This window comes from Antechinus flavipes, chromosome 2 (assembly GCF_016432865.1).
Source record: "Antechinus flavipes isolate AdamAnt ecotype Samford, QLD, Australia chromosome 2, AdamAnt_v2, whole genome shotgun sequence".
Taxonomy (NCBI): Eukaryota; Metazoa; Chordata; class Mammalia; order Dasyuromorphia; family Dasyuridae; genus Antechinus; species Antechinus flavipes.
Window position 1 is genome coordinate 411599426 of NC_067399.1, and position 14026 is coordinate 411613451.

General features: G+C 33.6%; 1 protein-coding gene across 2 annotated transcripts in view; it reads right to left on the reverse strand.

Annotated features, from left to right (window-relative positions):
• Positions 1–383: 383 nt before the first annotated feature.
• GABRB2 (gamma-aminobutyric acid type A receptor subunit beta2) overlaps positions 384–14026 on the reverse strand; it is a 242996-nt gene continuing 229353 nt past the window's right edge. For both annotated transcript variants that reach the window (XM_051978842.1, XM_051978843.1), the window contains one exon: positions 384–3176. In XM_051978842.1, coding sequence (XP_051834802.1) covers positions 2829–3176 — 348 coding nt within the window. In that variant the 3' untranslated portion in view covers positions 384–2828. The remainder of the gene's footprint in view (positions 3177–14026) is intronic.

Consider the following 14026-nt stretch of genomic DNA (forward strand, 5'->3'; position numbering starts at 1 on the left):
ATGAATCAGTTGCTCTCATGTTATCCAAGTGAGTGGTAGCTGAAAGCCTACATAAATTTTACTCTATCAACTACATATTTTCCATTATACAGTTTCCTCATACTCTTCTTCCTTATGTCTTCATCCCAACACAACCATAAGTATAAATGAAACCTATTTAATTTCCTTCAGAAATAAATTTGCCTAAGCAGAGAGTAGCTTGCTTTTGTTTGCTTTGTTGCTTTGTTTTAGGTCTATCTTCTTAGTTCCTTCCACACTAGGCATTTTATTGCACTCATAACTTGGCAATATTGAGGATTATTATGGCTTTTATGGTAATGGCAGATAGCAGCCCTACTTACAGACTCAGACCCCAGCATTTCCTTAGAACCATCCTGGCAGAGTTGTCTATTTTTTTTTTTGTCATTTGTGTATTTGAGGTATTGAAATACTCTCTCCATTACATATTTAACTGATAGCAGAAGCAGGAAAGGCTATTTAGGTGATGACTAAAAAGAAATCATTTTATGGGAATAAAAAAAAAAAAAAACTTGAGGTTATCTTGAGGATGCTCTCTTTTATGAACCCATGTACAGGAATCTGATCATTTCTTCTACAGAATGATGATCAGAGTGAGAATTAACAAATACAACAATGAGATTGCCAAAGAGATGTCTCCAAGTCTGATCTATCTTTAGCCATATACTCAGAAGGCAGGCATGATAGTATGCTGCCCTCTGCTAACAGAGACAATCTGCTGTCTCAAATTCAGAATGAAAATGTCTATGTGATAAAGCACCATTCCTAGCTAATGTTAGAAATCAGCCATGAATAAAAGGACAGAAAGAGTTAGTTGATGCAATCTACTGATAATGGCCAATTTCTCCATTGACATTATACTGGCCCATAGATCCTTTCATGTCAGATTTTCTCTGTATTCTTAAATATGGATGCTGCTTCATAAAAAAAAAAAAGTAGCACCCTCATAGGAAAAAAAAAAAGAAGAAAAATAAATTTCTGAAGTCATTCACATAACAAAGTTCTGTAAAAGTAAATTTAAAAATCAACCAATTTTCTACAAGATGGTCCAAATATCAGCCCTTCCATTTCTTAATGATGTTTTAAATACAATGGCTTCATTTACAGATACAGTCAGTGCAATGCAATGTGGTTGCTTTCCAAAAAGAGGCCCTTTCAACTAAGCCAAGGTGTTATCTTTTTATTCCAGTCTCCATTTTTCCTTAAATGGACAGATTTCCACATGCAAAAAAGTTTCTCCTTTCTTAAAAACAATCAAAAACTACATTGAATTTTTAACATTTTTATGAAATTATGAAAATGAACTTAATTATCATAAGAGGAACATAATTTCCTGAATCCCCCAAAATTTATTTACTAATGCAAAGCTTTATTTATTTATTTTTTGAAAGAAGCAGCAATTAGATTTCAAAAACAAAGACAGGAAAGATCACTTCGTCTTTCTAAAGCAATACCTTCATTTAAGAATACTCTATTCAATTCAGGAAACGTGGGATATTCCACAGGAGTATTTAGCATGGGCTGAGTGAGAATCCAACCTGTTTGTAAATTTAACCAAGTGCATGCCATAGTACAAAAAGCAAGACTCAAGCTAAATTCTTTGTCAAATATCTCAGCTACTATCAATTCCCATAATCTTGCTTGTTTTTTTTCCTGTCCTCTGAATAGATTGAACATCAAAGTATCAATAGATACAATCCTCAAAAGCTTATGAAGTTGGATACAAATCCTGTTCCTTTCATCATTGGCCACTATACTTTGTTCATATGGACCCTGATGTTTCATAAAGCTGATGAGAGACATGCTTGGCTGCTTATATATTTAAAAATCTTTTATATCTTTCAAAAGCTTTTACTCTTTTTTTTCTGTTCTTTTAAGACTAGCCTCTTCCTTTTACGTAAAAGGCCAAGATATAAACAATTTCTGTAGCCACCTGTGAAACAGTTTTCCTATAAAATGTTCAACCTCTTCAGCCAATTCTCCCCACTCCCCACACCAAACAAAGATCACAATTAAAGCAATAATAACTACCACCATTACCACCACCATCATCACCTTCATTGCCATCACAGTAGTTTACTTTTTCTTAGCACAGGGTGCTCTAACTGTAGTTCTTTGCCAACACTTAGTGAAACAACAAAAGGAAACCTTGGTTTCCCTGACTTACCAGACTGACTTCCTTCTTACTTGCAAGGGTGGCACTGAGTGTCAAAAGACTCTCTTTTATCAGTGAACAAACTAAAATCTTTGCAAAATGGTAGGAAATAGTAATCCATCATCATAACAGCATCAACATCAGCACTCTTACATTATTTTATGATCTTCAGTACTACTTTCAACTTATGTTGAAAGTATTCTCTGTGAACTGTGAATAATCTCTAAGTATAATATCACTTTGACATATTTCCTTCTTTTAGAAATCAAACTGTGGAACATATGCCTATTACATAAGGAAATGACTCCCATTGCTACTGTAATTCATTAAGACTATCTCCCCAATACTTTCCCACTTGAATAGGTTGAGTGAGTTCTAAGCAGATAAAATGGAAGCATCATGTCAGAAGTGAATTTGGCCATCATGCACCAAATGCATTTCTTGTTTAACTGGGAAAAATTACATAGATCCTAACATGGAGAAGTGTTTAGCAGAAGCAATCCAAATACAATGAAATGAATCATAGGATAGGCCAGCAACTAAGGTGTTTTAAAATCATTTTTTCCTGAAAAGATTATTTTTCCAAGTCCCACTTTTGGCTGTACAACCAGTTTGAAGAGAAATCCAGTCTTTTGTTCCCATGAGATGCTACTTTTTAGTTCACATAATAAAGCCAATAGACAATATTGAAGAAGGAAAAAACAACAGGAAAGAATATGCGTGACCATCGATCTATGGCATTTACATCAGTCAAGTCAGGGATGGTGATTTTCAGCTGGGAGGCACGTCTCCGCAGTCTGCTCTTCTTCTGTGCCACATGTCGCTCCAGGGCATTTCGGCCAAAACTATGTCTGGGCAAGCCAGCTTTTCGGTACTGGATACTTGAAGCATCATAGGCCAACATGGTGCTTCTTGGGTCTCCTAGTCCCATCACTGCTTCAGAGGTGGCCATTTCATTTTTTATTTCAAGGGTGCTCAGTAAGATATTTTCATGAGGGTCCATCTGGAAAAAATACACAAATGCAATTAGGAGACAAATATTTATACACTGAGCACCTTCTATGCATAAAAAATACTGGTTGCTAAAAGGTTATATAAAAGTAGGAGTTACATCTAAAGAAGTTTATAATTGAAGTGGGATGCTAAATTGAAAATTTTAATTGCATGCAACACAATGAAGTAATAGATGACAGATGATTTATCAATTGACAACAATTAATATATTACAGAGAAATCCATAGGTACTAACAACGAGGATATTATTTTGTTTTATTTGTATAACCAACATATAATGGGTAGAGGACAAAGTGCCATCTTAAATTAATCCAGAGGAACAGGGGTCAAAGAGTTAAATGATTTGCAAGAATCAATATGAGATTGCAGGACAAAGTTCTTGAAGTTGAGCATTCTCAAACAGGCAGGTTTGGTTTAATGGAAAGAATGTTGAAAAATATGACTGCTCTTTGACTGATTTTCCTTGGGGCATTAGTCCCTTTGTCTAATGTCTATAATGAAACATTTTTCAGTAGGAAAAACATTTGTGGGCTTTGATCAGTAGTTCCATTTTAGAGACTTTCAGTGATGATTATGTCAAAAAAAATAGTTCTCTATTATATAAAATCCAATAATAAATATTGAGGAAATTCAGAATACATTGATTTCTACCCAAGTTAATGCAACCATATAATAATGCAGAAATGTCCCTAATGAGGGAATATAGACCAGACTTGTACAATTGAATAGGCAATTGGCAAAACAAATAATAGGCTCATTGATGATTTAGTAATGCAGTTTGCTGATTTGGCATAGCAACAATCATATATTGTTGCTTGCATAAGACCAGGAATCAAATTGAGTGATAAGTGAATTGATAACATAGCATTATAAAAGTAAATCTAAGAATTGGATTAATTTTAACATACTTGTTAATTAATATTAATGCAGGACTCTAGACTAAGAAATTCTACATGGAAGACCAGACAACTTCCCATTTGATATATTAAAGATTTTATTTAAAAAAAAAAATTGTGGGATCTTTATCCACAATGAAAAGTCATCAGGAGGTGTGGAGCCCAATTCGCCACTGTGTGCTTTTTCTGCTGAGTATGTTGCTACTTAAGATTATAGAGATAGAAGAGACCTCAGAGGTGATCTAGTTTAACTCCTGGGTTTCTACATATAAGGAAACTTTTCCTTAAAGGATATAATGTGACTTGCCCAAGTCATACAGATTATAATAATAGAGGCAAGATCTGACCAAGGTCCTCTGACTCTAAGATCTATGCTTTTTTCCATGTACCATGATGATTACCTGGCCAGCTTGGTAATTAAGTGATAGACTTCCAATGCATCACAAGGTTCATTATTTCAAGCTTTCCAATTGGCAGTCCTGCCCAAGCTTATGTTCCATTTAATTATCTTCATATGAACACTAAAACATAATGAGGCACCTGATATGGATTTTGGTAGAGATTAATAATGATATTTGATAAAACTATTGATGTAATAGAGCTCATTGTTACCTTGTTGTGTAAAGAGTTTTTTACATATGAAGAAAACATCTGAATATAAAAACCAAATATTATATAGAATACTTAAGAGCAAACAAAGAAATGGAAACCCTTCAAAAAACAGTACAGTTATTAGTTTGGATGTAGCCCTGTTCATTCTAATTGAATGTCTCTTGCATGCACTGGTGACCACTGAAATGGCATTTTTATTATATAATTAGCACATCCCTAGAAGACTTTTCCCTCTGCATTTACCAATTGAGCCAATACTTCTATATTTGTATTAAAATATGAAATGACAACAATAACAATAGCAGCCAAGCTTGAAACTGGATTGTTGTCTTGGATCTATTGTTGATCTATAGAGGGGAAATGACCTGGTGGAAGTTATTTGTCTTCTGAAGGCCTCAATTTCCTAAGCTGCAAAATGAGAATGTTGGACTAATCTCCAAAAGCCATTTTATCATGAGCATTCTAAGGTTCTGTAGATCATGGATATTGTGGTATTATAATGGGAAAAACTCTGGATTGGTAGTGAGAATGCCAAGTGCAAATGAGACATTTACTAGCAATACAGTCTGAGTCTCATAATGAATCTGCCAAATAGATGATATAGATATTAGTAACCCCATGTTAAAAATGAGGAACCCAGGCCTAAGAGAGATATTAGTAACCCCATGTTAGATGAGGAACCCAGGCCTAAGAGAGATTAGATGACTGCTCCATGGTTATATACTGTCAGAGGCAGAATTTTGACACAGGTTTTTTTGGACTCCAAGTCAGTCAGACAATAAAACATGTATTAAGTATCTTCAATACCTTCATTTTTTCAGCTAAGAAAACTGAGACCTTGAGTAGGAAAAAAACTTTCTTCAGATTACTTCCCCTATATAGATCAGTGGTAGAATCAGAACTAGAACACCAATTTTCCATATGTTATTGTTATTATTGTTTCTTTTTTAATGCAAGCACAATTGATATAAATCATAGCCATATGTTGCCAGGAATTGTGCTGAATGCTAAAAAATATAAAGAAGATTAAGAAATTTCTTGCTTTCAAGAGCTATATGTGTGATTAAATTAGAAATTATCAAAAGAGGGAAGATATTAGCTCTATGGGGGAATCAGGAAAAGCTTCTCATAGAAGGAAATCAGGGAAGCCAGAAGTCAGAGATGAGGAAGGAGAGCATTCTTAAGATAGGGGACAACCAGTGAAAATGTCTAGAATGGGAGATAGAGTGTTTTGTTTGAAGAAGAGCAAGGAGCACAATGTTGTTGAATCTCAGTGTATCTTAGGGTAGTAGGGAAGAAAGAGGCAAGAAGTACAAGGTATTAAGAAGACAAGAAAGGAGGTAGTGAGGTAGGTTCTGCAAATCTTTGAATTTTGGGATATTGTATATTTGATTCTGGAAGTGATAGGGAGCCACTGGAGTTTAGTGAGTGTGAGTATGTGTGTGTGTGTGTGTGTGTGTGTGTGTGTGCATGTGCACGCACATGCCCAAGTATGTATGTTTAAGGAGTGATATGATTAGACTTGCACTTTAGGAAGATCATTTTGACAAGTGGATGGAGGTACATTGAAGGTGTGTGGGAGCACTCTAACACTACATATAGATACTAATAAAATGTATTTAGCAAAAACTCTTAGTATGACAACTTTAAATTACTTGTAAGCCAGAAAAAAATCATTATTTTTATAGAGAGACTCAATATTTTATATTCATGATACTGAATCATGACATATATGCGGCAGAAAGGGATATATGAAAATATTTCACTTTTCGATTGAAGTACATGAGAAGCTAGCTACAGCATTCAAATTATTAGTTATGTTGACCTCTGAGATATAGCTCCTTTTCCCCCAGGTTAATTTCTTTTTGTAAGTTTTATTCTTTCTCATAGACTCTGAGCATTTTTCTTCCTTTTTTCCTGTATGTGATTTTTAAATTAAAAAAATAAAAGTACATGTAATTTTTTTTAACATTTTATAATAATTTTTGAGCTCTGCATTTCTTCCCTTCCCCTTTTGAGAAGGCAAGCACTCTGACATAGATTACACATGTATAGCTATAAAAACATATTTTCATATTAGCCATGTTGCAAAAAACAAAACAAAACAAAACAAAAAACAGCCCAAATAAATAGATAAATACAAAAAAAAAAAAAAAAAAACCTAAAAGTTTTTTTAAAAGTATGCTTCGATCTGAATTCAGATTCCACTAGTTCTTTTTCTGGAGGTGTGTTAGAATCCTTACAAAGTGATAAGTCAGTTTCCTAATTTAGCATGGTACTTAGCAAATTCTCTAGCTCACTAATGTATTTAAGTACTCATTGGACTTCACACTTTTGGGAGATTCACAAGTCAGTATTCAGTATGAAATTCACAAGTCAGAAACCCAGAAACCCACAATCCCACTCTCGGAGGAGTCAACCTTTTACATTGAGCATAAAAAGAGCTTCAGTGAATCAGAGTCAGTTCAAAAGAAGCCACGAGTCAGAGTTGAGCTAGAGCCAGAAGTCATTTCAGAAGATTGACAGAGTGAGAGTTCAGTTCAGGAGATTGAGAAGCTAATCTGCAGTCAGGCAGAACCAAGATTAAAGCTAACTGGGCTATTTTGGAAGAAACAATAAAGAACTACTTTAACACCTGGCTGCATTTGAAGTGATTATTACTTGGAACTAAAACTAAGGCTGCCTCCAGAAACCTCCTCAAGAAACCTGCTCTCAGAGAGAACCATCATATATTATATAAAAAAAAGAATAGAACACCACAGAGGTGTTTAGAATTTTTCACTATAAGTTCTAAAAATTGTTTTGTATTGTTGTTTTTCTGAGAAAAGCTAAATATGATTTACAAGTGATCATCCTATAATATTGCTGTTACTCTGTACAATATTCTGGTTGAAATTATTTCACTTGCATCAGTTCATATAAGTCTTTTCAGGTTTTTCTTAAATCATCCTGCTCATCATTTCTTATAGCATAATAGTGTTCTATCACAATCATACTACATGTCCACTTATTCCCTAATTAATGAAGAATCCCTCATTTTCTGAGGGCATTTTTCAATGGGTGAATACTTTATAAGAAAGAATGAGGATGTTCTTTATTTTTCTTCTTCTTTATGGAATATATGTTGATGCTTCCATTTTAGACAGCATCAGCTGCTCACAGAAAGTAGACCTTACCAAAAAAAAAAAGAAGGATTGAACATCTTATTAACTTAATATTAAGTAGAGCTGTTTTAAATGATCCTTTAGTTTAAAGGGGCGAGGTTGATCTGTTTTTGGTTTATTAAGCTGGAGCTGATGGCTTTCTCTAGAGTTAAAGGACAAAACCAGCCTGTATATAGGGACAGAGAAAAGAAACTATTTTGTTTTTGCTGTGTTTTCATGAAGAAAAACAAACATAAAATAACTTTGAAATATTTAAAAATACTAATCAACAACAAAGATAGACATTTTAATTTTTGAAAAAGAGAAAAAAAAGTTCATACTATAAAGGTAACAGATCCAGACCTAATATTATTTCTTTTTGGTCACTTATTGGATTCTTGACCATAAGCAAAGTATTTAATTTAAGATTTATATGTGCAATAGGCTTTAGCAGCTCATCTCTAAGGATCCTTGCAGACCCATGACTTATAATCTCCTGTTATTTATTTGATGTATTTTTAGAACAGTATGCACATGTACCTGCGGTAAGACAATGAAATGAACTTAATGGAGGCATGATATATTGTATTTTCATGTGACAAATAAAAACTGCAGGGAGAGTGCCATATCATATGGCACAGATATGAACTAAGAATCCCTTCAAATGCTTTGAAGTCAATTGAGAGGACTTTCCAAGATGTGTAGTGATGGTATTTCTAGCAGTAGGATAGGAATTAGAGATTGAAATCTTCCATGGAAAGTGGGATGATGGAAGAGAAGGAAGGGAAGGAACTTCCATGGGAGTTGGGATGATGAAAGGGAAGGAAGTTTCATCTGAAATTTAAACCAAAGGTAGATTTCAAGTTGCATTAAAAAGAAAATCAAAATAATAGACTAGTGGAAAAAAAGGTTGAAATCTTGTTGAAGTTGAAAGCTCCTTCATATATCCCTTCCTATAGGTTAGGTCAGTAAGATGCACTTTGAGCTTTATCTCAGCTTACTGGGGATTTAGGAAGAGTGATTATCCCATGCATTATTTCAGTACAAATCTGGCTTTGCCAAAATTATTGACACTATTTATATGAATTGTTTCTAATCCATCCAGTATTCTCCATTGGATTTCACTTAGGTACTAAATTACAAGAAGCTACTTGCTTAGCCATTTATTCATCTTTAGTCAGCAAGTTAAATGACTGACTAAGATAGCCAATTGTGCTTGAATGGATCAGATTGACAAAGTATCTATATGAATTTGCTCATATTTTCTGTAAAAATTCTCAAGAGCCTGCATCCTTAACAGTTTCTCTGAATGAAGATTTTCATTCCAGTGACACTGCTTTCCAATTTATGATGTTCACTGCATTCACCAAGTGAACTATATTAATCATTCACATAAATAATGCCACATGTCAAATGCTCCAGGTTTTAAATGTTCTAATGAACATGTGCTCTACAAAGTTCAGGTCTGGCCTAAAAAAAAAAATCTGAACCTGTCTAACTTATAACATGGTCTCTGAATTGTGGTCAAGCATCCCAAGTTTCCAGGGTTAGCAAAATGCAAACAAGTAATTCTTTCCTAAATTTCCCCCTTTTTCTTCTTCCCATCATATTCTTGACTTTAATTGTACTCTGAGTTGATTTCCTATGCTTATGAATTCAAAAATAGTTTCTGAAAAATCTGAGAAAAAAGTTGGCTTTCTTTCTAAAAGTTCCTAGTATACTTACTATTATTTCATATAGAACTATTTCATCTGAGACAGGGCTTTGCAACAGTTAGCTAGCTATCTCATAGGAACTGGAAGTATTTTTCTTTATGACTTGAAATAAAAGTACTTTTTCTAGGTCCTAGCTACTGAGATTGCTACTTACATTAATAGAAAACCTGGACAGTTTATACTTCCCAGGATTTTATCTTTACCATACTTTTATCTTTTCTGATGAGAAAGAACAATGTTGGTGGAAAATAATGATAACAACAACAATGAAAACAACAAGAACAATAATAATAGCTAAAATTTATATAACACTTTATAGTATATAAAATGAGTTGTATGTTATCTAATTTGATCTCTTGAGAAATGTCCTACTTTGCTTAAAAAGGCTAATGCTCATACCTATAGAAACTGTAATTTTTATTGTAACAAAGTATTGTACCTGTTTTTCACAACACCTGAATATTTGCAAGAGTTTTATGTCCAAGTTTGTCTCTTACTTTGCTGAACTTCAGTTACACAAAAGCATCCAGTAAAGATATCCTTGCACTATTTCACTTTAATATGCAGACTACCTCATTTGATGACATCCCATTGAATTTCTTTTTTATTTCTATGGCTTTTCTTCAACTCCTGCTCAAGATCGCTACTCTTCCTATGAATCTGAATGGCAATTCAACATTTAAAAGCCTTGGGAATACTTCAAATGTTATATCATTGTCTTGATTCTCCCAGATAGGTTGACAATGTGAACTTCTGCACTTTTCAGGAAAGTCTTAACTTTCCAGTTTTAAATTAATGTCAGTGATGAGTGGGTGAATGATTTTGCTTTATAGCTGGCTGAATCACCAATTTCTGCCATGGAATGCCATCATGACCTAAGTAACACTTGAAAGACAATGGTGATGAGCTATCAGTCCTCTGGGAATATCCAAATGGCTCATTCCAAAGGGAAAAAAGAAGAAAACATGCTGTAGCTGCATAACCAGTGCTCAAGATGATAGGAGGTGAACAAAAGTTCACACAACTGAAAATGAAATGGGAAATCAAGGTGAGTCAAAGAATGTCTGTAACTTGTCCAATCTTTCACTCTAAAGCATCAAAAATTGAAAAAATAATAATAAAATGTGCATGGGGTTCAGATAGTAATGGTTAATATTTATATAGCACCTGCTATGTGCCAGGTACTTTAAAATTATCTCATTTACTCTTTACAATGACTTTGGGAAGTAGGTGCTATTATAATCCTCATTTGAGAGATAAGGAAACTTAGGAAAGCAGAGATTGAGTCTCTTGCCCAGCATTACTTAAGTAATAAGGAGTAATAAGTAGTAAGGCCAGATATGAATACATCTGCCTGACTTCAGTGGACAGTACTCTGTCTACTGTGACATCTGACAATCTCTAAGAATTTAGTTTGAAGATGATGATAAAATCTTATACATTTTTGTGTTCCTGGAAGAAGGAGAATAGTTTCATTTGGCCAACACAAATTATAAAATATTCAGACTTTACTTATTTCATTCTTTGTATTATGTAATTTAGGAAGTTTGTTATTTATGGGATATATTAGTAAACAAGTTAGACAATCAAAAAGCATTAATTAAACCTGATGTGTCAAGCACTGTGCTAATTGTTTGAGACATACAAAATCAAAATAAGCCCTGTGCTGAAGGAGCTCTCATGCTAATGACAGAGACAATACATAGTTAATCTATCTATATGAATATATACATATGCTTGTGGCAATTCAACATGATATAAAAAGTAGATGAAAGGCATTCTCAAATGGGAAAGCATTGGAAGTTAAGGGATAGTCAAAGTCCTTCTGAGAAAGATAAAATGTGATCTCAGGCCTAATGGACAATTAGCAAAACCAAGAGACAGAAGTGAGGAAGGAGAGCATTACAGGGATGGGGAATAGTTGATTCAGAGATACAAAAGACAGGAGATATAATATTATGTTTGTAGAATAATACCAAGTAGTTCTCTAATACAGTTGAATTGTAGAGTACATAAAGGAGTAATTAAAAAAAAAAAAAAACTGAAAAGATAGAAAAGGCCCAGATTACGAAGAACTTAAAATGTCAAAGAAAGAACTTTATATTTGATTCTGGAAACAATAGGAAACTATTAAAGTTTATTGAGCAGAGGGAATAACATGGGCAGACCTACACTTCAGGAAATTCACTCTGGTAGCTGAGTACAGGATAGATTGGCTTAGGGAAAGACTTTAAGCTGGGAGACCAATTAGAAGGCCATTTCAATAATATGGGTGAAAACTAATGAGGTTTTTAATTAAGATTCTGTGAATAGAAAGGATGAGAAGATGTACATGAACAATGTTGTGAAATAGAAAACAAAATTCAGCAACAAATTTCATATGTAGACTGAATGAAAGTGAGGTTTCAAATATGATATCTATGTTGTTACCTTGGAGAACTATAAGGGTGATAAAGTCTGACAGTATAGGGACATTAACAATAGATGAAGATTCAGATAAGAAATATGAGTTTTTTGGGGGACATGTTAAATTGAGTTTCAAGTGTCATTAGGACATCATTAAATTAGAGATGTCCAAAAAGAAGTTGGTGATGAGGACCTGGTGATGAAGAGAAGAGAGAGACTTTGGTTGGACATAAGAATCTGGTAATCATTGTATAGAGATAATAACTGAACATTTTGAAACTGTTGAGATCATTAAGTAAGAAAGTATAAAACAAAAGGAGAAAAGGACCCAGGACAAGACATCGGGAGCAGTGAATAAAATTTCTTTTTATTTGACTCTTAAATATTCATATGAAGACATCCCGAAATTAACCACAGAATCTTAGAGTTGTATGGCATATCAAAGACCATTCAAATTCAACCTAAACAAGATTTTTCAAATTTTTTTTCAAACAATAACAAGTAGTCATTCAACTTTGCTTAAGAATCTCTAGTTGGTGGAAATCTACTAACTACGAAGCAAATATTTTATCTTTAGATAGCACTTATTTTCCCAGATCACCTTGTAATCAATAATTCTCAATTTCTGTCTATAGAGTTTTGTCTCTAAGGATAAAAAGAAAAAAAAAGACCAAAACTGCTTTCAGATAAGTAAAAATTTATACTGGGCTATGCAATGAGGAAACCTGAATTGACTAGGTGGTTGATGCAATTTTCTTAAAAACTAAAACCTATATCTGGTCAAACTATAATATATTCTGATGGATTACAATATTTCCTTTTCAAAAATAACAATTTAACCCTAGAAGAAGCTGGATACTTTAGAGGAAATGACATTGGATGTAATTTCTAATAAAAGTCCTAGCATTCACAACTTGAAAACTTTAAGCAATAAGTAGCAGCAGTAGCAGTAGTAGTCATAGCAGTAGTAGTAGTAATGGTAGTAACTATGACTTATATAGCATTTAAAGTTTTCAAAGTACTTTTGATAACAACCCTATGAAGTAGATGCTATTATTTTCTACATTTAACAGCACAGGTGAGACAGAGGATTAGATAACTTGCTTAGAGTCATTAAGTGACTTGTCCAGGATCTGAGGCAGAATTAGAATTAGGGTCTTCCAGCTTTCAATTCCATTGTTCCAAACACTGTGCAACCTAGCTACAAGGCCTTTCGCAATTCCCCTATACCTAAATTTACAATTTACAAAGCACTTTTTTGTAACAGATTTTTGAACTATTATTTGCATGTTATATTCTTTTTACAGATGAGAAAATTGAGATCCAGGGAGGTGAACTACTTGCTCTACAATTACATAGTACATATCACACCTGGAAAGAAAACATAACACTTTTGATTTCAATTTTAATAATCTCTTTTTTCCTTGCTTAAAATTTTAATGTTCTTTCTAATGCAAACTGCATTATGAAACTAATTTCCATTTCTTCTCTAATGTTAAAGGGTTAAATTAGTTGATCTTTCAAACTCCTTTATATTCCTAACATTTTGGCATATTTTTGTTTTTCAGATTGCAAATGGTTTGCTATTTTCCTTTAAACTAGTTTGCAATTACTTGTGTGATGCGAGGAATAGAAGAATAAAGGAGAGGGATGATTTACTCCAGGATTTCTATCAGGTAAGGAATTCTAGCATCTCTGAGATGTCAAGCAAATAATTGCTGTTTGTGATTAAGGCTACTTCTGTTTCATTTGTTCTCATTCTATCCAATTAATTTCTCTTAGAATTTGATTCCTGTCTGGCTGCCTTTTGTTCCTCCAAAATCCCTTTATTCTTGAATGCAATCTGTGACAAATCTACATATATCTTTTTGGGTATGTTAAGATTTTTTTTTTTGGAGGACAGCATTTTATCACTGTTTCTGTTACAAATAGTGTCATTTATGACATGTGTACACATATAAATAATACATTTTTGGAAATGCCTAGCTTTGTCTCCAGGATGTCACTGTCAAATAACAACTGCAACTTGCATGTTCTGTTTCCAAGTGCTTTTTCTTTAAATTCACA